The 26,829-nt window shown below is 40.5% G+C and overlaps 1 protein-coding gene across 5 annotated transcripts in view; it reads right to left on the bottom strand.

Annotated features, from left to right (window-relative positions):
• The window catches only part of RAPGEF1 (Rap guanine nucleotide exchange factor 1), a 190,182-nt gene that overhangs the window by 100,322 nt on the left and 63,031 nt on the right, over positions 1 to 26,829 (bottom strand). For 3 of the 5 annotated variants that reach the window (XM_069069313.1, XM_069069314.1, XM_069069316.1), the window contains exons 2-3: positions 1,727 to 1,866; positions 1,003 to 1,116 (exon numbers count right to left, since the gene is read on the bottom strand). In XM_069069313.1, the coding sequence (XP_068925414.1) occupies positions 1,003 to 1,116; positions 1,727 to 1,866 (254 nt within the window). The remainder of the gene's footprint in view (positions 1 to 1,002; positions 1,117 to 1,726; positions 1,867 to 26,829) is intronic. The other 2 variants (XM_069069317.1, XM_069069318.1) reach the window with 1 other exon arrangement.

The raw sequence follows: 26,829 nt of genomic DNA, 5'->3' as shown, positions 1-26,829 counted from the left end.
ATATATATATATATATATATATATATATATATATATATATATATATATATATGGGCCAATTGCATCATCACTGATGGTTAGGACATTCTTTGCTATAAATCTACCTCTGATGGTCATCTGAGTTTGTTTCTTTTTAAGGTTTATTTGACTTTTGTCCTGAATCATTAAGCTTTTTAAAAAAATGCTGTTACAATTTCAGGTCAATATGAAGATGTTAATTATGCAAATTAATTGTTGACTACAAATGTGATCTCCAGGATATCTCCAATATGATCTCCAGTTTTCATGAAGTTGGTTCCTCTGGATAGGTCATCACAGATAAAAAAAAATTACCACTAACTGGCCAACCTTTTGGGGATAAGCCACTCCATATTAGACTAGACTGGTCCTTGAAAAACAGATAAAGTCTATAATCTGGAAGGATGGCCCTTCCAGTTTGGAAGGTACTATTAGAATTTCACTCTGCTGGCATAGCCTTTGTGAACCCACTGTCTGTCCCCTTCACATCTCAATCCAGACTCAATCTCTGCCTGTGAATTTCAAGGCCTTAAAAGATACATGCCCTTCTCTGACTATAACCCATATCTTCCCTCATCCCCTCTCCCCAGAATGATCTACTCCCTTTTAAGCTATTTATTTAATTTTGGTACTTGGGAAAAACAGCTGTTGAGAGATGAAACACACCCACTTACCAAGAACAGACTCCGAGAAGTACCCCACACAACCCAACAACTGAAAGGGTTCCAGCATGTTGCACATGGAAGCATGGAGGGCTGTCCAAGGACCACTGCGCTGCCAGCTGTTTTATCTTAAGATGGCATCTGAGACCCCTTTGAATTATTTCCTTAATGCTCTTTGAACCCACAGCCACCACCCAACCCTAAGAAAACAGAGAACCCAAAATATAAAGATGAAGTAGGTTGTCTTAATCCCCCCCCAAACATGGGATCAGGGTTCACTGAAGTAGAAGGCAACCCCAATTGTTCTTAATGTTACACTGACCTTCTGCCTCTGAGACCTGGGAACCACAGCACTGGTGGACATAAATTGTACTGCTTGGTGATCCAGATCCAAGGGAGGAGGGTAGCCCTCTGGTAGAAAATTGTCTGTGGCCTCCTGGAAGAGAGGAAACCTGGATTCCTACAGGGCTTGAAATGGCCATTTTAGGCTGGAGGGAGGGGTTGACAACATCAGCAGCTGTTTCAATACATCTGCTGGATTCTCCCTATTGAGGTTACCAGCAACTGAGGACATCTTTGGCTAAGGTTCAAAGACTTTGCATTTTTAAAAGCACACACCCTAAAGCCAAGAGATGATCTGGAAATCATAAACTCCATGGTAGTGCATTTGTACTACGCCAGGGAATGTGGGAAACTTTGGGATGGGGAGGTGGTGGCACCAGAGGGGTGTGAACATGAGGCATATTCCACAAAGAGTTGCTTAAATGCCCAAAGGATTATAGAGCTAGAAAAGGAGAATGTCCTTGGGCCAACTGAGCTTGCTTTTGATAAAAATTAAACAAACCATCTGGATGGTTCATACTATAGCAACTCAGAAGGCCTCTCCTAAAACAATGAAATACTATGGAATAGATGCAAGGTGCTAGAAGGAACATTTCCCGGGAATGCAATTTAAAAGCAGCAGAAGCCCCTATCAATCCCAGCAGGTAAAGGCGAGCAAGACTAACCCAAGAGAAGATGCGGAGAAGCCCCATTCATCTACTTACTTTGTTCACAGGTTTCTCAAGGGTTTTCACAGGCACATCGGCTGGTTTTCCTTTCTTTGATGGTGTTCTCTTGATTTTGGGTGAGTGAAATTTGTCCATCAGCTTCATGGTGAAGGAGGAGAGATGAGAGCGCTGAGAATCTGAAAACAACCCCAGGTAGAAGCACTATGAGTGAGGAGGGGAATGGCCCAGGTTAAGCTTGCTGCTTGTAGCAGTGAGCAATCTACCCAACATAAATGGACTCTGGCTTTTCTGACGGTTCCAATTTCTTGGACAGGGAAAGGAAAAAAAAATGTAACAAATTTGTTTTGGAACATCTTAGTTCCAGCAATCTCCTTGTAGGCTGGTTTCTTTGGGTTGTAGAGTTAGGAAAGAAGGCAAAGGGATTCTAGAAAAAGTTTTTAATAGATCATTAGATTGGGTCCTTATAACTTTATAGACTTCCAAAGAATACATCAAGAAGGAAGAATATGTTTAAGAGTAGGCTCATAGAATGCTGGAATTGGAAAAGGTCCTTAGAGGTTATCTGGTCCAACCTCCTCATTTTTTATAGGTAAGGAAATTGGGACCTAGAGAGGGGAATGTGTATCCTCCAAGTCACACAGCTAGGTAGGTGCCAGAGCTCCAATAAAAACCCATCCCTAAGTCTCTTGGTTCTCAGTCCAGTACTTGGTCATCCCAGTTCAGAAATAAAAGAAGTTTTCTATTTAGACATCACAGAAGACAAGGTAACAGCTGAACTTGAGTGAAAACCTGGGTTGGGTAAAAGGAGGCAATCCTAAGATGGCAAGAGAAATATGTAACATTTTATATTATGAAGAATAATCTTTTCATTTTTCTGTAACTTATAAAAAATCTAAATAAAACTTAAATGGCCAATTTTCACATCCCAGTGCAACATATCCGCGCACCAGACTCAAAGTTCAAGTCCATCTCCCTTAGTCAGAAAGAGGGATGACTTTAGATAAGCTGTCTGACTTTGAGAGTTATCTAAGAATGAGCTGCACTTGTGGCCCACAGGTAAGGAGAAGGCAAGACTGATCACCCCTTTGATAAGATGTAAAGTACAAAAACACAGTAATATCACCAAACCTCATACTGACCAGGTATATACTACATGGCTAGAGTAACCCAGTGACAGTGCTAGGAGACAGGTTGGTTTCCTTCCATCACATCTCCTCCATAAGACATCCCTCACTAGAAAAGACCTCTGAAAAGAATGGCTGGGGGTAGGAGGGTAAAACCATACCCTGGCGACCCTTGTCTTATGAAATCATAAAAGCATAGAATTTAGGGCTGAAAGTGACCTTCATGATCACCTAATCCAAACCCTCATTTTAGAAATGAGAAAGATTTAGACTGAAATAGAATTCTAGTAGCCTTCCCTCTACCAGAATGTAAGGATCACTGTCTTAGAGGCATCATTTGAAAGTAATACTATATCTATCATAAATCTCCCCTACCATAGAATTAAATACTCTTTAACAAGCTTCATCCTTAGACACAAATAATTAGGTGGTAAAAGGTCTTAGGTTTTGTTTTTGTTTATTTTAAAATGGAAATTAAGGCCAGCATTAGCTGGCACAGAATTAAGTTTTGATAATGTCATTTTGTAAGCTATCAGTCAATAAACATTTATTAAAAGCCTACTATGTTACTATGTGACAAACACTGTGTTCTAAGTGCTGGGGATACAAAGAATGGAAAAAAGACAATCCCTACCCTCAAGAGCTCAGGACAGTCAATGAAAATGCCTGGAGTAGGGAGATGGTGTAAGAGCCAGGAGGCCAATGTTGCTGGATCAAAGAATGAAAAGGGGCGAGGAGTTGTGAAAGATATAAGAGGCACATAGAAAGGGATGGGGGGAGGCAGACTATGAAGGCTTTTGAATACCAATTAGAGAGTTTTATATTTGATCTTGTAGGTAATAAGGAGTCATTGCCTGGAGTATTTTGTTAACAAGTTTGTGCTGACCCTTACACCATTCCAACTATCTATTTGTCATAAAATTTAAATCTATGAAGGAAGATCCTGACCAGTGGTAACAGGGCAGGAACACCTGTGCAGCTGTAAGCCAGAATCATAGTTCAGGACATACTGCCATCCCCTCAAATCACTTGGCCCATTCATCCCCTTATTCAGTCTTGAAACATCAGACACATATTCTGTAGAAGTACATCAGAGCTAGAAGAAATCTTGGAACACAGAATGTCAAACATATCTTAGAGATCAATTCAATTCATTCCCTATTTTATAGATGAGGGAACTGAGACCCAGACAGGGAAATGACTTGCTCAGAGTCACACGAAGACAGTGGCTGAGCCAAGACAAGAAGATGGGCTACAAACCTGGGTCTCCTCAGCTCCTTTCATTACTTACTGATGGCAAGTTCTTACTGAAATTATATTGACCAGGAAAGTTTTATCAAGTGCTGGGCTTTAGGCTACTACTGCCTCCAATTTCTATGCCCTATCAATTCAAACCCTATTGTAAAAAATCCTGAGTTCACAGTATCTTCTTTTCTGTCTCTGTATCTCTAATACTTAGGATAGGCCTGTAGACAGTACACATTGTAACAATATTATTGGAATTGAATCATATTTACATAGTGTTGTTTATAAAAACCTATACGATTTTTCCATCTATTTCTGGATCCTTACTTGCATCCGTCATGTATAAATTGCATAATTAGGTGTACTTCTTATTGGACCTACAAATGCGGAATTATAGGTTACTTCAAAAGTCTCCTGAAATTTAAAAAAGGAAAACAAAGTATCTTAAGGGTAGGCTATTACTTACATATGACACTGATACCAGAAATGGTCAGCAATTCCTAATGACAAGGTTTATTCCTCATTTCTTCCACATGAACCTTAAGGCTTTTATGATATCATAGATCGTTTCTTAATGAGTGAATACAATATTAACAGGGGCAGCTAGGTGGTAAAGTGGATAAAGTGCCAGGCTTGAAATCAGGAAGACCTGAGGTTAAGTCTGGACTCAAACACTCTTACTAGCTGTGTGACTCTGGGCAAGTCATTCAACCTTGTTGGCCTCAGTTTCCTCACCTGCAAGATGAGCCGGAAAAGGAAACAGCAGACAACTAGAGTATCTTTGCCAAGAAAACCCCAAATGGTATTAATAAAATAAAAGTCAGATACAACAGAACAACAAAATTTCTTTAAAAAACAAAACACACAACCGCACAAACATAAAGAACAACAAAATTACATGTTCAGAATTTTCCATGAGGTTCCAGTTACTTCAGTTTACCCTGACACACATCACTGCCTTGTGCTGAAAAAGTCAGGTAAAGTCATTAATTGACCTCTCCAATGAGGTTTATAGCTTAACAATATTCTCTACCAAGGGTTTGACTTCAAGGCTAAAAAAGAAAAAAGGATGTATATGCATAAAAATATTTACAGCAGTTTTTTCTGTGGTGGCAAAGAATTGGAAAGTGAGAGGATGCTTATGAATTGGGCAATGGTTGAACAAGTTATGGTATATGAATGCGAAGAAATACTACTGTGCTGTAAGAAATGATGAAGGGGATGGTTTCAGAAAAACCTGGGAAGGCATATATAAGCTGATGCAGAGTGAAGTGAGCAGAACCAGGAGAACAACTTACATAGTAATAGCAATATTATAAAGCTAATCAACTCTAATCAATACAACGATCTACCACAACTCCAAAGGACTCATGATGTTAAATGATATCCACCTCCAGATAGTGAACTGATGGATTCAAAGTGCACAACAAAGTGTACTTTTCCTCCTTTCTTTATTTTTCTTGCTTTCCTCCTCTCCTGCCCCTGTTCACCTCACCCCAGAATGTGGCTAATGTGGAAATATTTTGCATGATCTCATATGTATAATGGGTATAGTGTTTCTTGCCTTCTCAATGGGTAGGGAGAAAAAGAATTTAGAACCGAAAATAAAAATAAAACTAAAAGCCCTTAATGACCTGGCTCCAGCCCATCTTTCTAGATTAATTTCACATCATTCTGCCCTCACACACTCTAAGTTCTAGCCAAGTTGTACTACATGCTATGCTTCTTACATGATATCCCATTTCCTCCAGGTTTTTGCATAGGCTGGCCTTCACACCTGGAACGTTCTCTCTCCTTGTGAAAAGACTTGGAAATATCTTTACCTTTCTGGGTCTTAGTTTACTCATCTGTAAAATGCTGTGTGGATTGGAACAGATGATTTTAAATTCCCTTCTTGCTCCAAATCTATAATTCTGGGATATACATATGGAAAATACCTTGTTGGAAGACAGCTTTAACTGCAGCATTTTGCTACTAAATCAAATGCTTTTTAAAAATAACCAACATGCAATAAGCACAATGGGGTCTTACATGTTTTCCATCTTCCACTCAATTCCATGAGGACAAAGATGAGATTTAATGTAGACCATCATCTGTGAAAGCCTGCCTGTTCCCTACTAATAGGCTCACTAAAGATGAAGGTGTCAATTATTCTCACAAAAAATATTACATAAGTGGGAAAGTAGGTATATAGGTCAGTTTTTGTTGTAATAAAGGGTGTCATCAAAGAAATATGCAATTGAAAAAGAAGCTGGGCTAGTCATGTGGTGAGAGCCACATGGATAAATGATGCTTTATCTAGGTGTTCTACTAGTATATTTTTGCCAGGAAAAAGTGAGAACCACTCACCACACCCCGCATACAGAGTGGACCAACCTGTGGCAAACGTATGGACAAGAGTCACACAAGATGGGCAATCATGAGTTGTGATGTACATTGCTGGAGGAAATATCTATCTTTGTGAAAGTGCAAATCTACCTCAGAATTTGAGTACAATGTACAAAACATGCAGAGTGCCTTACATAAAAGGTAAAGGAGTTTGTATTCTATATTGAAGACAATAGGGAAACCTAAAAGGTTTTGGAGTAGAATAGTGACATGGTCAAGCATATGCCCTAGGAATACTATTCTGGCAACTGGAGGGAGTATGGATTCCCTATGGAAGCAAGGAAACTGTTAGGAGCTATTAAGATTATGCATATTTGTTACAAGGGTTTTTTTTTCCAATGGGAGGGAGGTGGGAGGAATAGAAAATAGATTTTTGTTTATTGAAAAAAAAATTTTTAAGGAAGAAGCAGAGTCAAGATTTGAATCCACTTCAAATCCATCACTCTTTCCATCGAACCACTCTGTAATAAGGAGACAGATGCTAGAGGATGTTACGGACATTGAGTCAACAAACTGGCAACTGATTCAATGTAGTAGTTGTAGGAACAGGAAAGAATCAAGAATAACTTCCAGGTTATGACCTCGGTGACTAGGGAGTCTTGAGAAAGATAGCCATTTTCCCCATAGTGGGGAAGATAATACATTCCATTTTGGACATACTGAGTTTGAAATTGCCCATACATAGGACCAATGGGAAGAGATATCTAGCTGGAATTCGTGCTGTAGGAATGGAGTTCAATGGAAAGGTTATGGTTGGATCTGATTATGATATGGATTTGGTATGTAGATTGAGAGTTATATGCACAAAGATGATGCCTGAACAAATGAGAATGGATGAGACATAAAGGAGAGAGAGTGTTGATAGGGGTGTAAGATGAATGATGAGCCTGTAAAGCAGACTGAAATGAATTCATAGTGAAGTGAACTAAGAGAGCTAAGAATCTAACAAATTCCAACTGAAGATGAGGCATGTGGTTTTCACAGTATAAATTTATTGAGAACATTTTTTGAACAGTATTAGTAAAATTCTGACCAAAGCATGCATGCTTTCAAGTAGGTAAACTGCTCAGCTATCATTCAGGTGACCTGAACCACCTTCATGAACAGCAAACTGTGAGAGGTGAGGAGACACTGTACTTTGCTAAGGAGTGGAAAAAGAATGTGCTGCAGCCACCAAGGATGCTTATACTTGTGATGCTGGGACTTGTGATGTTAGTGACAGAATATGTACTTTACAAAAGAAGTATATGGTGTGATTACTACACAATGGAGGGCATTTGCTTTGAAAAGAAGCCCTGTTTTTAACCCAAGAAAAGAATAAATTCCAAACTATATGGCTAATAATGGCCAGAAACTGTTTTTGTGACTCTCAAGTGAGCAAGTCTACATAAACAAAACCAGTTAAATTCAAAACAAGTTGTATGGGCCTATCCCATACTAATGGGGGAAAAAGTCCCACTTGGCCATACAAACAGCAGGAGTCGTCCCCAGGAGTCTAAATTAGTGAATGATTGGCCTTTTCCGAATATAATTCAAATCTAATATATAATAACATAATATAATTAATATGATAATTCAAATCCTAATATAATTCAAAATCAATCTCTGCAGCAGAGATTGGCCTTAGTTCAACTGTATTCAACAAGCATTTATTTAGTACCTACAGCGAGCAAAGCATCATCCAACCAAGATTACAAGGTTGAAAGAATACGTGTTCCTGTCCTTATGGACAAGATTCTAATAGGGAAATATGACACACAAACATATATAGGTAACAAGCTGTCAAGGACATGGGGATTTCATCTTCAGGGTCTATAACTTATTTTGGTTGGTTGAGATTTGGAGAGATTAAGTAACTTGGCCACAGTCACACAACTGGTAAGACAGATAAAACCCATGAGACCTAATAATAAGCAGAATTCACAGGTCTTAGAGCAAAAAGAGATCTCAGAGAGGGGGTCATAGCAGCATAGACTGAGACCAAGAAAGGACTTCAAGGCTGTCTAGGCCAACCCCCTCATTTTACCAGATGAAAAGTTAAGTGATTCATTCAAGATCACACAGGGAGGAAGGAGAAGAAAAAGAGATTTTTTTTTACATGCCCAATACAAGAAATTTTTTCTTTCTGCTTGACTACATATTTGTTACAGGGTTTTTCCCCCCCAATGGGAAGGAAGTGGAAAAGAAGATTTTTGTTCATTAAAAATAAAAATTTATGAAAGGGAAATTCAGAGGCAGGATTTGAACCCAGGTCCTCTGACTACAAATCCATTACTTTTTCCATGGTGTTGCTCTGAAATAAGGAAAATAGATGTGTGGAGAACAGAAGTAACTTACTCAAGGTAACACAGGTTTTAAGTTATAGACTCAAGATCTGAACCTAGGGGCTTTGATTCAGTCCTTCTATCTGGAACTTTTCTAAATTTATCATGCTATTCACTTGAGGTATAAAAGAACCTTACTGATTTAGGGGAGAGGAGGCAGACAGTCTTCTTGGACAAGGTAGCATGCAAACCAAGTTTTAAAAAATGTCAAAATGGGGAGTCAGGGCATCCTAGACATGGCGGGGGCGGGGGGGAGTGGGAAGCAGAAGACAGCACGTTGTGAGAGAATAGGCCACAGTATCGGGTATACAGAAAGGTTCTGTATGAAATTAGCCGGGAAAGGAAGAGTGGCACCAAAATGTAAAGAGCTTTGAATGCCAGGCAAAGGTGGAGAGGACAGGAGTCCCCTATTATAGATGATCTTCTGACTAAATAAAAGCCATTGAGATGGCAATTAAGAGGTTTGCTTCTGTTAACTTGTTCTGTATTTCAGGTATTATGATCCCCATTTCATAGGGGGAATTGACATGTCAAGGGGCAGGGGCAGGACTCATGAGGACCCTGTTTCCGAGTTTAAGTTCAACATTCTATGGTACACTGCCTTCCAGAAGATGAGCTGGCATAGAGGGGTACCGTGGTACTCCTGAAATATGAAAAGAACTGGGATACACACAGAGTAGCATATTGACGGTCCATATCTTGCAGCCTCAAATTATGCTTGGACTCATAGCTTCCTTTAGATGTACTTTCTCCTTCTGGTATCTTAGCCTGAATTTATTAAACCTGTGATACAGGGATAATAATGCCTGCAGTATCTACTTACAGGGCTATTTGGAGGCTTTCATGAGTTAAAGCACTTGGTAAACCTTTAAGGCCTGATAGAAATGGCAGCTACAAATGGCAGTCTACAGAGGTCACTGTTAACCTTTAAGAAGGCAGCTTCATCAGAGTGGTGGGTGTGGAAGCTAGAGAGGAAGGGTCTGAAGAGGAAGTACAGGAATGGCATGGACACACACACATCTAATTGCAGAGATTTAACAGTAAAGGCACAGAAAGGGATTGCCAAAGATGGGTTGGTGCCAGCTCAGCCAGGCTTTACAGAGATTGTTAAATTCTCAATGTGAGCATTTATCCCTCAGAAAATTGGCAAACAGTACAAAATCAGAGCTTGATTTATTGTCTTGTTGACTGTCCAGACTTAAGAAAGCGATGAAGAAAATGTTAATAATGCAGTAAACATAAAAGTCTGCTGTGATTTTGGATGACCCATTGTTATGCATTTACCAGCACCCTCCTGGATGGGACAGTAGTGGGGCAGGGGAGAACAGTTAAGGGAAGTCTTTTCAGTGAAGGGGGGAAGTTCATTGTGTGACACAGGGAGAAGCTAGTAAAAAGGGAGACGTCTAGATGGCACCTTTATTTGTCCTTTAACTGTTCTCACATTCAACTTACACTGGATTTACATGATTTCCTAGGTAACAATTAGGTAATCAAGGGAGATGGCACAATCCATTATGATATACGCCCTCCAAGGGGAGAACTACTTCAATTTTGCGCATTTTATATTACACCTGCACTATTTTTTTTTTTTTTTGGACCTATGATTTCACTGGCAAGGAAAATCCCCTGGGAAGAAATTCCCTCTAATGCAGGTCAGCAGCTGCTCTGCAACTTTAGAGTCAGCTGGTCAGTCAATAACTATTTATATTAAGCCCCTACCATGTGCCAGGCACTATGCTAAGTGCTGGGGAGGCAAAGACAGTCCCTGGCCTTGAGGACCTCACGATCTAAATATTTTTTTTTTGTGGGGGGAGGGGAAGGAAGGTAAGAGAGATACTCAGAGGTTAAGTGATATGTTTGGGTCACATGGCTAGGACAGAAGGCTGATGTACCCTGCCTTTCACACAGGAGGCTCATAATAAATGCCTGTAGTCGAACTGAATGGCTTGAGGGCTGTCCCACTGCTTCGTTAGGGGCCCCTGCCCAGAGGTGATGAATGCTCTGGCTACAGACATAGCTTTAGAACCTCAAAGCTGCTCTGGGCGGAGCTCTGGGTTTCTGGCTACTCTGATAATATATTATGTACCATTTTCACAGACCCTATGTAAAATAGCAAGGCAACATGAATGAATGTTGGGAAAGGGAGTCAAGGAGAAAGAGATTAATTAGCTTTTGGCTACTTTCCCAAAGTGAAGCCTCCCTCTCCTCCTCTATTACATCTGCCTGAATATTTCTCTTCTAGCATGGTATGATTTAAAAGGCAAACTAACACTTCAGATTCCTTCTCTGCAAACTCACTAGGTCCTTGAGATTACTGGCTGTTCTTGTTCAAGTTGAAAAATGCTGATCTTGTGGCTGTTCAGTCCATCCTTCTTCTAAAAGAAAGGATCCTCGAGGCTGGATTTGGATAGCTTCCAGATGTTGAGTCATAGTTCTATTGAGGACTACATGGCTGTCTCCCCCAAGTCGGCACGTGTCTAGTTCAGACTTCACAGGAAAAGGCAGAAAGCTCTCAACTACAATGCAAGAGAACTGTCTTCTTAGCCTAGCCCTGGTTTCAAGGGCAGAATTTTATAATACACCCTTTCTGACAGCCATTCTCTCTACCAGAGAATATGGGGCTTGTCTAAATGATACCTTTGATGAGGATAGAGGGAGTGATTTATTTAGGCTAGTTAGATTAGCCCTTTCACCTGGAGGGAAAGAAGGGAAGACATGCAGAGAGAAACATCTGGATTCTTAACCTTTTTTGTGTCATGAATCCTTTTGGCAATCAGGTGAAACCTTATAGACCCTTCTCAGTATGCTGTTTTTAAATGAATTAGAATAAAATACATAGGGTTATGAAGGAAACCAATTATATTGAAATATATGAAAGTATTTTTAAAAAGTGACCCCAGGTTAAGAATGCCTGATCCAAAATGACTAATGAATATATTCATGATGTCAGGCTCTGACACCAAAGGAAATATGCCAAGCCTTGGTTTAGGCTTATCTGATCCATTCTGGACAGATGTATGGGAAGGCAGCTGGAGTTGGCTCACACTGGATTGAAACACAGAGCTCCCTCTATCGCAGTACAAAGGTGCAATCCACAGCTCCATGCAGACCTACTGGACCGCCTAGACCCAATTCAAGGCCTTTTCCCATAAATGAATGTTCTGTTAGTGGTTTATTTATTATCAACAAACCTAGCAGTAAGTTCAGTTTAGGGTGAGGCTTTCTGTAATGTGCTCTCTGAACCTTTCAAAGGCTGGCAGCAAACTCTAATGTTGAGAGCAATGGACTTGAAGTTAGAAAATTGGGTCTTGGCTCTGATGCTTACTAGCCCTGGGATTGTGGATAAGTGACTTTGCCAATTTCCTCATATGTAAAATGAGGACAATAATAATATTCGTACTATTCATCTCACCATGCCTGATAAACTCTAAAGCTTTAAATGGGAACTATTATTATAAAGCCAGAATTAACTAAACAAAACATTATTGCTATCATTAATAATCACAGCTGACAGCTACATAGCGTTTAAGGTTGGCAAAGCACTCTGTTATTTAATTTGATCTCGGCAACAACGCTGTGAGGTAGCAGCTCTTATTATGCCCATTTTACAAATGAGGAACATGAGGCTCCAAGAGGTTCAATGGCTGTACACACAATTAGTGTCTGAAAAGCGACTCAAACCCAGCTCTTCTTAATTCCAAGTCTAACGTTGTATTGATCGATATGACAGAAATGTCAGCTACTTATAAGGAGGTCAGTCTTAACCTTCAAGAGGATGGTTTCTGTAGTATGTAAGCCAGATTTGGAAAGGATTTTTGGAAAAGAGTAAGTGGATAACGAGGAAGCAGAGGTAAGATGGGATGAAGAAGCCATTCCATGAAAGCTTAAATCTGAAGGGATTAATAGTGCAAAGGGTACAAAGGGACAGAAGAGATTCAAAGGTTTGGTTACAAATACAGGTAAAGAAAGCTTTCCCATGAACACTACCTCTACCACAACGACCATGACCATGACCATGACCATCACCACCACCACCACCACCACCACCACCACCACCATCACCATCATTATCTTCAAATTTATTTAGCACCTACTATGTGCCCACTCTGTGCTAAACGCTTTACAAACATCATCTCCTATGATCTTCACAATAACACTGAGAGGCAGGTGCTATTTATTATTATTTTATAGATGAAGAAAGAGGCTGGATTTGAAATCAAGCCCTTCCTGACTCTGGGCTCAGTGGCCTATCCATTGTGCCACTCACCTGTTCCAAGGTACAAACACTACCTACCTCACAGGAGAACGGGAAGAGATGAATATTAAATGTACAGTAAAAGGACAGCTAATTAAGCATATGTGGATTCCACCATGATTTCCCATGACTATTTCTTCCCATAAAGTCAGACTGAAACATAATCATGTTACAAGAGTTCACCCACACATGATAAGGTTCAGGATAGTTAAAGTCCTTCAGACATGAGAATACCAAATAAAAAAAAATGTGGTTATTCAGTGCTGAGAATGACTCTTCAAACCTCACCTCAGGAAAACCCCTTCATTAGTCACACTTTATGTGCAACAGGACATGATGGCAGGTCCTTCTGCCATCTGATTACCTCTATTTTATCCTGTATATTTCTTGTTTGTACACAGTTGTTTTTATGTTGTGTTCTCCATTGGACTGTGTACTCCTTGAGAATAGGGGCTGTTTTTTGCTTTTCTTTATAGCCACAGTACCCAGCACATAGTAGGTTCCTAATAAATACTTGTAGATTGACTGAGTGCTTCTAGGATGGGTGAGTTTATCGGTGTGTGAGCTACTTTCATCCACATAAATTGCAACCCCTATGTGACTTGGTAGGTGGTCTTTCACAATAGTTACTAGAAAAAAATCCATCATGCTGGGGCCAATCTGGTGATGAACCTCTCCAAAATTGGCTAGGCAGCTACTCTGATGGCAGATGCCCATACTCCAAGCCTTCTCAGACTGTTAAGAACTACCAGAGGTTGGGTTCAGCTGGTACAGCTTTGAGAACCCAGAGTCACCTCCATGTCACAATAAGGCTCCACACCCACATATATTTGTGTATTACTGAAACACAGATTTTGGTGTTAGAATGGATTTCAGAGTGCCTAATACATCCTACAACCTTCACAACAGATGTTCACACCTAACCTCCACTGACTATTTCCAGAGAGAGCCCATTACTTTGCCAGAGTTTTCACAGTTAAAAAGGTCTTTCTTATATTGAACCAAAACAAACCTCTTTACTATTCCCACTTTGATCTCTGAAGCTACACAAAATGAATCTTGCTCCCTTATGTTCACAGAAACCCTTAAAACATTTGAAAGAAATGTTAACAGGTTTCTTTAAGTTTCCTCTTCCCCTGGTTATACATTCTTACCTCCTTTAATTCTTTCTCCCAAAACATGGTTTCTGGACCTGTCAGAATCCTAGTCACCCAGAATGCAACATATTGTTCCAAAGAACAATAACAATGGCCAATTATTCTGGTCCCAAAACACTTCATTATCTAAGATCCTTATTTCTTAAAATGCAGTATTAAAAACAAACCCAGGCCTTCTCTACCCCTTCTTGCATCCTGACCTTCCAAAGCCCGGATCTTTCCTCTAAGAGTGGGTTGAAAAACACTGCTCTGAAGGGTTCATCAATATCTCTCTTGAAATGTGTTGTTCAAAACTGAAGACAATACTTCCAATGTGGACTGGCCAAAATAGTAGGCCTACTATCAGATCTTGATATAAATTTTTATTAGTATATACTAAGATTATGTTAGCCATTTTAAGAGCTATATCATACCAGTTCATTAAGCCATTCAATGAAGCCAGGTTATATATAATACTTTGCACACTGCATCAGTGCTCAATAAATACTTGTGAATGAATGAATAAACTGGTGGTAAAGTGAACAGTAACGTTTTTCATATGAATTGTTGCCTGTTCTTAGTGACATCATTGAGAAGGGTAATCCCTGTGGAGAAGGGGACCATCTTCCTTGCCACCCCTACCACCAATCACTGACCAAGTGCCACTTATGGGCAGGTTAAATCCAAGAGCCCCAGGAATGGCAGTGGCCCCTAGAATACCAGTCCTGCTTCCAGACTGGCCGCTGTAGCTATCATCCCAGACAACATCTCTGTGGAGATGCCACCTAGCAACTGCCTCTGTAAATAGCAAAGACCCCACCTCCTCAGCAACCATATCTACGGGAGACCCAGAAAACAAAGTTCCAAACACTCAAATACTCAGTGTTCAAACTGTTCAACATTGAAAAGAGATAGTAATTTATCAATGGAAATGCCATTTTGGATAGTGCATTAAAATTTGCCTAGCAGCAACATCCTAAAGATCATGAGATCTTTCTAGAAATCTGACTTGTAGCTGAAATCACCTAAATGTCTCCTCCATTAGAAGACAAGTTCTTTGAGGGCATGGACGGTCTCCACTTTTCTATTTGTACCACCAATGCTTTATACACAGTAAGGGCTTCATAAATACCTTTTTAGAGACTTCAGGAGAGTGAATCACCAGCAGTTGTGGTGGTTTCCAGATTTCTCAACCCATAAACACCAAAGAAAAAGTAAAAGATCAGTGGGAAACTCTGTTGGAACCAGGTGATAGAAGAGCACGGTCTGGTCCCTGCCCCCAGGGTGAGAAGTAGTGGAGGCCCAGTTGCAGCTGCTGCTGCATGTGATAGTAATGGCATTTAAAGATTCCCCTGTATTGGCTTGGTTTTTCAAATTGATTATGTTAAAACCCAGAGCTTGTTAATCCCACCTGTGGGATAGACTTGTTGATGTGAAAAGAGAGTCGGAACTGGGAGGAGCTGATGCCGTAGATTTGGAGAGACAAGGGAGAGGCAGAAGAACCTTTTTTTTTTTTGGAAGCAGCACCACGTGGAGGCAGAGAGAGAGACTGAGAAGGATTGCTGGGGGCCACTTTGAATTGCCCTGGACTTTTGAGACCTGCCCCCTGAGCTGCCAAGGACTGAGGAGACATGGCTGTTTTGCTGGTACTTTGTCTGTCTGTTTTGATGTTGTTTTGCCAGATTTGTCCACTGGTGAAAGACAGTCCTGTTGTTGAAGAAGTCCTGGAACCTGGCTTTTGGTTAAGAAGCCCTGAGACTGTCCTGCAGACAGAGAGTGAATACTGTCCACTGGTGAAGGACAGTGCTGTTGTTGCAGGGGTCTGGAGACTGTCCTGCAGACAGAGTGAATACTGTCCACTGGTGAAGGACAGTGCTGTTGTTGCAGGGGTCTGGGAACCTTCCTGTTGGTTCAGAAACCCTGAAGAAGGATTTTCTTGTTGTATGTTTACAGAAATCCTGGGAGAGGGTTTTGCTAATGTTTTCAGGGGTTCTAGGACTGTTCTACAGACAGAGGATGAATTAATGAAGGGACTGGCAATGTATCTTGTGGCCTTGCTAATAAGCCTTGTCTCCCCAGGAACTAAGATTGCTGAGAACTTGCCTCATGTCAAGTTGAAGAAAAGACCTCCATTTGGGTATTAAGTGCTGTGTTTAAACTTGATGTAACTCTGGGGTAGATTCAATTGTGATTCAGGGGTGGGGAACTTTTGACCTTTTTGTGCTCTGTGATTGACAAATGAAGGTATAGCCTAGGGGTGGAGAAGTATTTAGACCAGGGACTTTGTAATTGATTGAATGATTGGAAGGTCCTGGGGTGGGGTAGTACTTGGAGATTATTTAATCACACTTAGTAAAAGCTGTATGTTGAATGATGTAATGTTTTGACCTTCTCTGTTCTTGGTTTGTCACTGAATAAAATGGAGAGCACCTATGCTGGTATTCTGAACCTTGGGAAGTTGCCTTTCCTTGGCAATTATATTACACTGCATTGCCTCTGTAGCTCCTGACCTACAGATAGTATAGAGACCAAGCAACCGTTCAGAGGGTAATTGCTCTTGCTTTGACCTGCTTGGATCTGGACTGTGGTCTTGGGCAGTGGTCCTGGGATGTGTGGCAGTGTGCCAGAGCTTGTGGTGGCTGCAGAGAGGGCACCCTCCTCAGACCTCTGACAACATTTGTGAAAACCCCAGCCATTTGGGACATAGCTTGCTCCACTCTGGAAGCAGAGTTCTACTGTGGCAAAGAGCTCAAAAGTCAAGTAATTGGCTGGCAAGATGAGCAAGCAGAGGAAGCACAAACAGACCACAGAATACTTTTTTGGAGACAAAAAGGATCAAAACATGGAACCAGAAGAAGTCAACAAAGGCAAAACTCCTACATCAAAAGCTTCCAAGAAAAATATGAATTGGTTACAGGCCATGGAGGAGCTCAAGAAAGATTTTGAAACTGAAGTAAGTAGAGGAAAATTTGGGAAGAGAAATGAGAATGATGCAAGAAAATCATGAAAAGCAAGTCAACAGCCTGCTAAAGGAGACCCCAAAAAATACTGAAGAAAATAAAATATATTAACTCAAATGGCAAAAGAGGCACAAAAAGCCAATGAGGAGAAGAATGCCTTAAAAAGTCAAATTGGCCAGATGGAAAAGGAATTTCAAAAACTCACAGAAGAGAATAATTCCTTCAAAATTAGATTAGAGCAAATGTAAGCTAATTACTTTAAGAGAAATCAAGATACTATAAAACAGATCCAAACAAATGAAAAAATAGAAGGCAATGTGAAATATCTCACTGGAAAAACCACTGACCTGGAAAATAGATCTAGGAGAGATAATTTAAAAATTAATGGACTACCTGAAAGCCATATCAAAAAAAGAGCCTAGAAATCATTCTTCAAGAAATTCTCAAGGAAAATTGCCCTGATATTCTAGAACCAGAGGGCAAGGGGGAATGGCTGAACAAGCTGTGGTATATGCATGTAATATAATACTACTATGCTATAAGAAATGAGTAGCAGATGGATTTTATATTTACCTGGAAATGCTTATATGAACTGATGATGAGTGAGAAGAGTAGAACCAGGAGAAATTTGTACACAATTACAGACACAATGTATGTGTGATGACCAACTTTGATAGACTGGACTCTTGTCAGCAATGCAGTGATATAAGTCAATCCCAAAAGACTCATGATGGAGAGAAATATGTGTATCCAGAGAAAGAACTACAAAGAACTGAGTTTATATCCAGATGGAGGCAAAATACCTTATCTTTTTCCTTTTCTTGTTTGGTTTTATGTCCTCTTTACCATTTTTCATTCCATCTGATACAATCCGACTTTATAACCTGACTAATGTATAATGTGAAAGTATTTACAGATCCTATACTTGACTATATGCCGCCATGGGGGGGAGGGGAAGAAGGGGGACAAAATGTGAAACTCAAGGAATAGTGGAATTAAATCTTGTAAACTAAAAGTAAAGAAACAAATTAATTTTAAAAAATAATAAAAAACAGAAAAGAAATGGGGTCTACCTAAAAAAAAAAAAAAACAGAGGGCAAAATAGAAATTGAAAGAATTCACCAATTGCCTCTTGAAAAATATCCCAAAAAGAAAACTCCTAGGAATATCATAGCCAAATTCCAGAGCTCCCAGGTCAAGGAGAAAATATTACAAGCTGCCAGGAAGAAACAATATGAGTATTGTGAAAACACAATCAGGATAACACAAGATCTAGCAGCTTCTCCACTAAGGTATCAAAGGGCTTGGAATATGATATTCTGGAGGTCAAAAGAACTAGGATTAAAACCAAGAATTACCTACCCAGCAAAACTGAGTATAATGCTTCAGGGAAATATATGGTCATTCAATGAAATAGAGGATTTTTAAGTATTCTTGATGAAAAAACCAGAGCTGAACAGAAAATTTAACTTTCAAATAGCAAAAGAAGCATGAGGAGGTAAACAGGAAAAAGAAATCATAAGGAACTTTATTAAACTTAAACTATTTATATTCCTACATGGGAAAACGATAATTGTAACTCATGAGACTTTTCTCAGTATAGTTGAACTCAGTTCAACTCATATAGTTGAAGGGAATATATATGTGTGTGTGTGTGTGTGTATATATATATATGTATATATATGTATACATACATATATAAGTATAGAAGGGTGTATTTGTATATAGATACATGTGTGTATATATGTGTGTACATGTATACATAGACAGAGGGCACAGGATCAGTTGAATAGGAAGGGATAATATCTAAAAATAAAATTAAGAGGTGAGAGAGGAATATGAGAAAAGGAGAGATAGAATAGGGTAAATTATCTCATACAAAAAAGGCAAGAGAAAACTGTTAGAATGGATCAGAAGAGCAGGAAGGTGAAAGGGAATGGGTCAACTTTACTCTCATTGAATTTGGCTTAAGGAGGGATATTTGGATATCTTGCCCTACAGGAAAGTGTGGGGGGAGGGGGGGAGAGGATAAGAACTGGGATGATGGAGGGGAGGGCAGATTGGAGGAGAGGGAAGTTAGAAGCACATATGGTTGAAAAGTGACAGGGTCAAGGTAGAGAATGAAATGGGGGGGGGCAGGATAGGACAAAGGGAAATGTGGTTAGTCTTTCACAATATAACTACTATGGAAACGTTATATGTAACTACACATGTATAACCTATATTGAATTGCTTATCTTCCCAGTGGTGGTAGTCTGGAAATCAAAGTTTTAAAAACAAATGTTAAAAAAAATTTTTTTAACTGTTTTTTTTGCATGCAACTGGGAAATAAGATATGCAGGCACTGGGGTACAGAAATCTATCTTTCCCTACTAGAAAATTCAAGGGGGTGTGGGGGAGGATATAGGAGAGCAGACTGAGGGAAGGGGTACTCAGTAGGCTCACTATCTTGGGGTGGGCAGTAGGGAAAAGACAGGGAGAAAATTTGTAACTCAAAATCTTATGGAAATGAATACTGAAAACTAAAAATAAATTTAATTTTAAAAGTGTAAAAAAAAAAGAGCAAAAAAAAAAGATAAATACCTTTAAAAAAAATTCATACAAATATTTACAGACCACCAACTGCAGTCAGCAAACTCTTCTAGGCACTGATGAGGAGGTACTGACCAGACAGGGACCTTGTCCTTCAGGACAGCACTATGCAGTGTGAATATCATTTTCATACCAGTGGATTTGCATTCCAAGATCTCACGGATGAAGAGCCTACCTTCAGATGAAGGATAGCAGCAACAAGCTTAAGTGGAAAAGGCAATGGGCCTCAAAGTCTGAAGAAGTGATGCTGACCCAGTCATTTGGTACTCATTTCTGTCATACGGAAGGGGAAAAAAAGTGGCCATCCGGTCTTATCTCTTAGGTCCCTTTCAGCTCTCCATCCTAAGGCTTGAGTTTGAGCGTCTGTGTGTGACTTCAGACTGTTCAGTCCCCATCTCTGCCTCCATTTCCTCATCTGTAGAGTACAAAGGGCTAGATCTGGAGGCAGAGGACCTGGGTTGAACCCCAGTCCAACTTACTACCATAAAGTGAACAAAATCACTTAGCTTCTCTGGGACCCAGTTCTCTCTCACCTCTAAAACGAAGGAGTTGACCTCAATGACCTTAAAGGTCCCTTTGGCTTTATATTCATCACTAAGATGCTCTCTAAATTCTAGCTCTATGGGTTACAGTTTTGAATCCCAGGTCTGACATGTACCAGCTGTGACAGTGGGGAAGACCTTTAACGTCTTTCTTTAACAACTTAGTCTGAAAAATGCTATTTATACCACCGCCTTCACAGGGTTATCGTGGAAGCTATAAAACAAATATGAGCTGCTATTTTTGTTAAGGGCAAATCACATATGATGCTGACAAAAATACTAGATCCATGTTCACATTTGCTGACAACTACACAAATTCTTAATAAAATGCTTGATCAAAAAAATATTAAATCTGTCGTTTAAATCATAAGCAAGGCTGGTAAATCCATGCTGTGTAAAAAGGGTCTGACACTTGACACTGGTGGGGTTCCCCAGTGATACATTCCATTCCAAATGTTCACTGAAGGAATGCTTCATTAGGTCATATGTTGGCCACAGAGTGGCAGAATTACTGAATGCTTTGATTCTGGGCTCTGTACCTGGCCAATAAGAATTTCAGGCCCAGTGCAAGTTTTTCCTGGTAGAGTTGGCACAGGAGCCTTCAGGTCTGTCCTAAATTTGAGTCACTAAGATCTTCATGACTGCACCTGTCCCATGTGTTCTCAGTAATCAGTACACAACTATGATTGTTGACCTCTCTCAGGGCCTTTGAAGGATGTTCATTCAGGAACCCTTTACACTTTTAGCACTTTACAATTTATAACACATTTTCCAAAGATTCCATTTTAACCTCATAACAATTCTGGGAGGTAGGTGTTATTTGTCTCATTTTACAGCTGATGAAACTGAGGTAGACAGTTTAAATGACTTGCCCAGGGTCACACTACTAGTAAGTACTGAGGTCACATTTGAACTTAGGTCTTCTTGGCTTCAGGTCCAAGCTCTATCCACTGACACACCTAGCTGGGGAAAAGAAAAAGGAAAAGATAAAAAAGGAAACAGCCTCAGGGAGCTGTCAGAAACCCTGTCTCCAGGTTCTCCCACAACACTAAGCTCTCTCTGTTATCCTGCCATCCTATAATGGAATGATAAAGGACAGCTGAAGTTAACAGAATAGTGCTTTAAGGTGTGCCAACGGCTTTTATATCCATTATTTCTTCTGAGCTTCACAAAAATCCTGAGAGGTAGGTGCTACAGGAATAATTACCTCCACTTTGGAGAGAAGTAAAAGAAAGTTCAGAAAGGTTAAGCGCCTGGCCCACAATTCCACTGCCAGAGGCCAAATATGAACTCAAGCTGTTCCTGACTCCAGGTCCAATGCTCTTTCCAACATCCCCAAGCTGCCTTTCTAATCAAACAAAATTTTTTTTTTAATCAAAAGGATGCAAATGCAGACTTTTTAATGATCCTACCTGTTCTCTCCCTCAATCGGCTGCCAAGTAAGAGTAATGCTTTTTGGGTCTGGAAAGTACACACATCTGCTGATACTGGCAAAGAGGCTGCCAAAAACAGAACCTCACAGAATCTGAAAACAGGTGCAGGACTTATTTATCTGTCAGGTTATTGGGGTCACAAGAAACTAAAAGGCTAGACTGAACCAGCAAAGGCAGAAATGTAAAAATGATCCATCTAGTCCATCTGTACCCTAAAGGATCAGGCAATGGGTGTGTCTGTGTTTCTCTCAAGGGCAGCACTATGCAGTACAGAGATCATTTTGAAATGGTAGACTTGCATTCCAAGATCTTATTGATGAAGATCCTGCTTTTAGATGAAGGCCAGTAGTAGCTAGCTTAAGCAGAAAAGGCAACGAGATTTGAAGTCAGAAGAAATGATGTTGAACCATAAGCATTTAGTACTCATTTCTGACATGTTAAAAGAAAAAAAAGGTGGCTGTCCTGTCTGATCTTTAAGGTTACACACACACTCTCTCTCTCTCTCTCTCTCTCTCTCTCTCTCTCTCATATTTTGCCTTAACAAAATATTTAGATCTAAAATTGACAAAACTTTAACTCCTTCCACCCCCAGGTTTCAAACCCAACTTCACAAAAACCAAACTTCAATACAGATCAAAGTCTATCTGATTAAAAATGTCTATAAATTATCTCTTTTCTTCTTATAAGTCCTGGGCAAGGCATCCACTGGAAAGATTCTGAAAGGCAGGGTTTGTTAGAGCTCTGCATTTGGTGCTAGCAGACCTGGTGCAAGGACATATCTGCTCAGCCACTTAGGATTCTGAGTTTGGAGCTAGGAGAGACCTTTGAAAAGCTCTCTAACCTACTTCCTCATTATGATACAGAAAACGGAGACCCAGAGAAATGAGCTAGTGGAGTGACTGAGGAAACCCACTCACATCCTCTGTTAAAAGACACAGCTGGACTAGTCCAGGTGTTCTTAACCTGGGCTCCAAAAATTTGGAGCTTTTAATATTTTGATAGGAATATTTCAATATAATGGGTTTCTTTTAAAATCGTATCTGTTCTTGAAAACATTACTCTGAGAAGGGGTCCCTGGGCTTCACCAGACTGTTAAGAGGATCTAAGACACAAAATTGGTTAAGAACCTCTAGACTAGATTCTGTGCTCCATCAATTCTATGAAGCCAAGGGTCAAGGAAAATGCTAATTATATCTAGGCCCAGAATCTCAATGTCAGGCAATGGTATGCTGTCTCTTAAAATGGCCCTCTTTCTTTCAAGCACACTTCAATCACTCTGTAGAGTCCTCAAGCTAATCATGATAGGCCACATTATACCAAATTACAGTCTATAGTGGAAAAACAATAACAAAACCCAAAAACCTGCCCAGATGAGAATATTCTTGAAATTTAAGTCTGATTTAAGGTGCAAATTCCCTTCAAGATGAGAGTTAGTGAAGAAGAATGAGTAGGGTGCAAAAGTGGAAAGTCAGGAGATCCTGAGGTCAACTTCCGCCTTAGTCATTTACTATCTGTGTGACCTTGGGCAAGTCAACTAGCTTCTCTGAGACTCATCTTTGTTATCTATAAAATGAGGGGGATGGACTCAATGGCTTTCCCTTGCCCTTCTAGCACTAAATCTACAATTCTACAATCCTAAGACCAGAGCAAATCCCACAGGTACTCAGACACTTATCAACTCTGTGTGACCCAGGGCAAGTTGACCTCTCTGGGACTCAGTATCCTCACCATAGGAAACATTTAATAAATGTTTGTTGACTGACTCTGAAATGAAGAGGATAGACTGACTGACCTTTAAGGTCCTTGATTTATGATCCTAGAACCACCCGGTGGCGGGGGACTTAGGAACCTGAAGAAAACTTCAGTAACTCTCTGTGAAATAAGCACATGAGTCTTATAGGATTTTCATCTAAACCACAACCTTCAGAACTGTGCCCATCCCTTTAACACATAGTTGTTTGTTAAGAGCCTCTCCTGTGAAGCACGGTCATCTGTCACTAAGTGACACCAGATGAGTTTCAAGGCTCCCCCCCCAGTCTCATTTCTAGAACAACTCTGTTCACATGTCTTTTTTAAAATCTGCTCACAGAATAAACACAAAAGGGAATTGAAAGGGGGTCCTGGGTACCACCCAAACACCAGAAGGCCAGGCCTGCAGAGATTTTTAGCTGTCGCAGTTCTCAGCCCCACAGATAGAGGGTTATGGTGTCACACAGTATTACAGCTAGAAGGGACTTCAGTGATAATCTCTGAGCCTCACTGTCATTTTACAAATAAGAAAACCAAGACCCAGAAAAGAAAATTTCCTGAAAGGATCATAGATCATAAGTTGCAAGGGCTGTTAGAGTTCATCTTGTTCAATCCTCTCATCTTACAGATGAGCAAACTGAGGCTCAGAAAGGTTAAGAGACCTACTTTAGTGGTGACAGGAAATGGATTCTTAGTGCAGGGTTCTTTCCACTACACTTGCAAAGCAACTTAGAGGTTTCTAAGGCTGCCAGCATCACAAACTGTCAGAGGCCTGAATCTATCTCATTTGTACAAAGACTTGTTCCCCACTAGAGACAAAACATATCAAAAGTTAAAACAATAATCTCTCATCGTTAATAACAGCAACAATAATACCATAAGGGGGAAAGTGGGTGGGGCCATAGGATGTCAAATGATTTAAAAACCCTGTGGAGGGTCCTTCACCATACAGGAAGCAGGTCCACCCTAACCTCTGTACTTTAGGTGGGGCTGTTTGTAATGGCCTATGTCCCTCTGAGGGACTTGCACATTAGGAGAGTTGCCAGGGTGCAGAGGAAAAAGGTGGAGAACACACATTTTAGAATCCAAATAACGTTCCTGGACTGCAAAAGGAACCCATTCTTCAGCATCACGTCACTGGCAAGACAGCCAGGATCTGGAAGCAGGAAACCTGACGGTCTCCCTCCTCGCTAATGGTCCACGATACAATGATGGGGTAGGATTTTTGTCCTATGCAGCAGCTGCAGAAGTACAACTTCCAAGAGATAGCCCACCCCTTTCCAAGCTGGCAACTGCTGCTCTCTGTGACTCAGAGAATTCATTATTTTTCATGCTACCCTGTGGGGCTTCCAGAGGAAAGGAAAGGAGCCCTTTTTGGGGGTGGGAGGGTATTTGTCAGTGAGCATGTCTTCATTTATTTATTTTCTAAGCAACAGGGAATGAGACACCACCTCCAGCTGTTTCAGACCCCACGCAGAAATAGCTCACTGGGAGAAGGAAATGGGTGGGGCTCAGAATCAGCCTGTAAGCTCATCTCTCTCCCCTCCCACCCTGGAAGAAAATTCTGGAATTAGGGACTGAGCTGGGAGGGAGGGGTTACAGGCCAGGTACCATACCAGCTGCCTTCTGACTACAGCTTCATAGTATGTGAGCCCAATCTAGGGCTGATATAAGGAGCCTTTGTGTCATTCAGTCCCCAAAGAGGAACATAACCCTGATGGTTCTTTGGGATACTGTAAAGGGAGGGAAGGCATATACTGGATGGCTCCTGGAGCTTCATGAAGTCACTTGGAGAAAAATGAGAGAGACAGCAGGTTGCCAAGACAGGCCAGGGCTTGTGAAAGACTCTGGAATTCTCCAGCAGAGCTGAGGAATTGGAACATGACCATGTCTCCAAAGCGACACTTTTGGTCTCTAAGGCTCGAGGGGGAATTAAGAGAAAGCCCTCCTTCCAGTTAAACCTGATGTCAGGGCCAGAGTCCCCTTTTCTGGGAATGAAACATGTGTGGGGTCACTTACAGCTTCTTCACTGGCTCATACTCTCTGCATTGCCCTCCCCCACCCCCCCATTTCAGTGGTCTAAGCAGAAGGTCCTACATGAAAAATGTAACAGCCTGGTCTCATGCAGGCAAAATCAAAAGAATCTTGCTTCAGGCCTTGGCTGATGTTGATAAGTCTGTCCTCTCCTAATGGTCCGAGACTGGGCAAAGTACAAGTTCCATCAAAAAAGTTGACCTCTAGCAACTGGAAAATGCTGCCTTTAGGTTATATTCTCCAGTCTGGAAGACCTCATGATTCCAAAAAAATAAAAGCCACCAGTGACCTGAAGGGTGATGATGATGGGGTGAGGGGGAGAGGAACAGGACACAACAATGACAGGCAGACTGCTACCTATGGAAGATAACACCTGTAGTTCATGGGATTCATGTAAACACAAAGGAATAATGAACAGAAAGTGCTTAATGAACGATAAATGGGTACTAGACCCATGCTGGTAGTGGTGGTTACTGCAAAAAAAGGACAGAAGAGATATTATCATCCAGGAAACATACAATCAGAAAAGGAGGAAGGCAAACCTAAAAATACTACATAAATGCAATTTGTTGGTGCTGTTATTATTCCTATTACTATTTTTACAGTTTTAATTTTACCACGAGGAACCATGGCACAGTAGATAAGAAGATGACCTCAGAGTCAGAAAGACCTGAGTTCTAAGTCCCACCTCTGATACATGCTGGCTGAGTGACCCTGGGTAAGTCATTTTTAAAAATCTAGGTTTAAAGACATGAAAAGTTGTCTCTGTTCCATGGCAAACATTAGCAGAGAAGGCTTTTCTTTGCTTTTATAGTCATTTTTTTTTTACAGGGCTTATCAGGATCTAGAACTGGGAGGAACTTCTCTCAGTGACCTCAGGTGACTCTTTAAAGCTGAGAATGAGCTACAGCAGATCTGCATTTACCTGAAGTCCACCAGTGGCATGACAGACAAAGCAAACACGATTAATGTTGTGATTTATGGATTTACTTAACTACCAGAGTAGAACCACTGGGAGGGAACTCTAAGATCACAGGCTTAAAGATTTAGAGGTCCTAGAAATCATCTCCTCCAAGCTCCCTCTATCTAATAGAAGACCTGGCACAGCTTCAAAATCAAGACCTCTGATAACAACAGGGACATCTTCATCATCTAACCCAGCTGCTTCCTTCCTCGGAGTCACTTGGAAGAGCAGATGGCTCACCCAGAGTCACATAGTCAAGAGGGGGATCTAAACTGGAACCCAGGTCAACTTACTGAAGTAATGGAGGGAGGGTGTGCAAGAATACCCACTATGTTTGAATATTAATTTTCTTTTCTTAATGTGACAAATTCATATAATAATTAGGAAAACAGT

This window comes from Petaurus breviceps, unplaced genomic scaffold, assembly GCF_028583685.1.
Source record: "Petaurus breviceps papuanus isolate PSGF00001 unplaced genomic scaffold, PetGlider_PUasm1.0 90779, whole genome shotgun sequence".
Classification (NCBI taxonomy): Eukaryota; Metazoa; Chordata; class Mammalia; order Diprotodontia; family Petauridae; genus Petaurus; species Petaurus breviceps.
The sequence above is the reverse complement of the archived record's forward strand: the minus strand, read 5'-3'. Positions and strand labels throughout refer to the sequence as shown.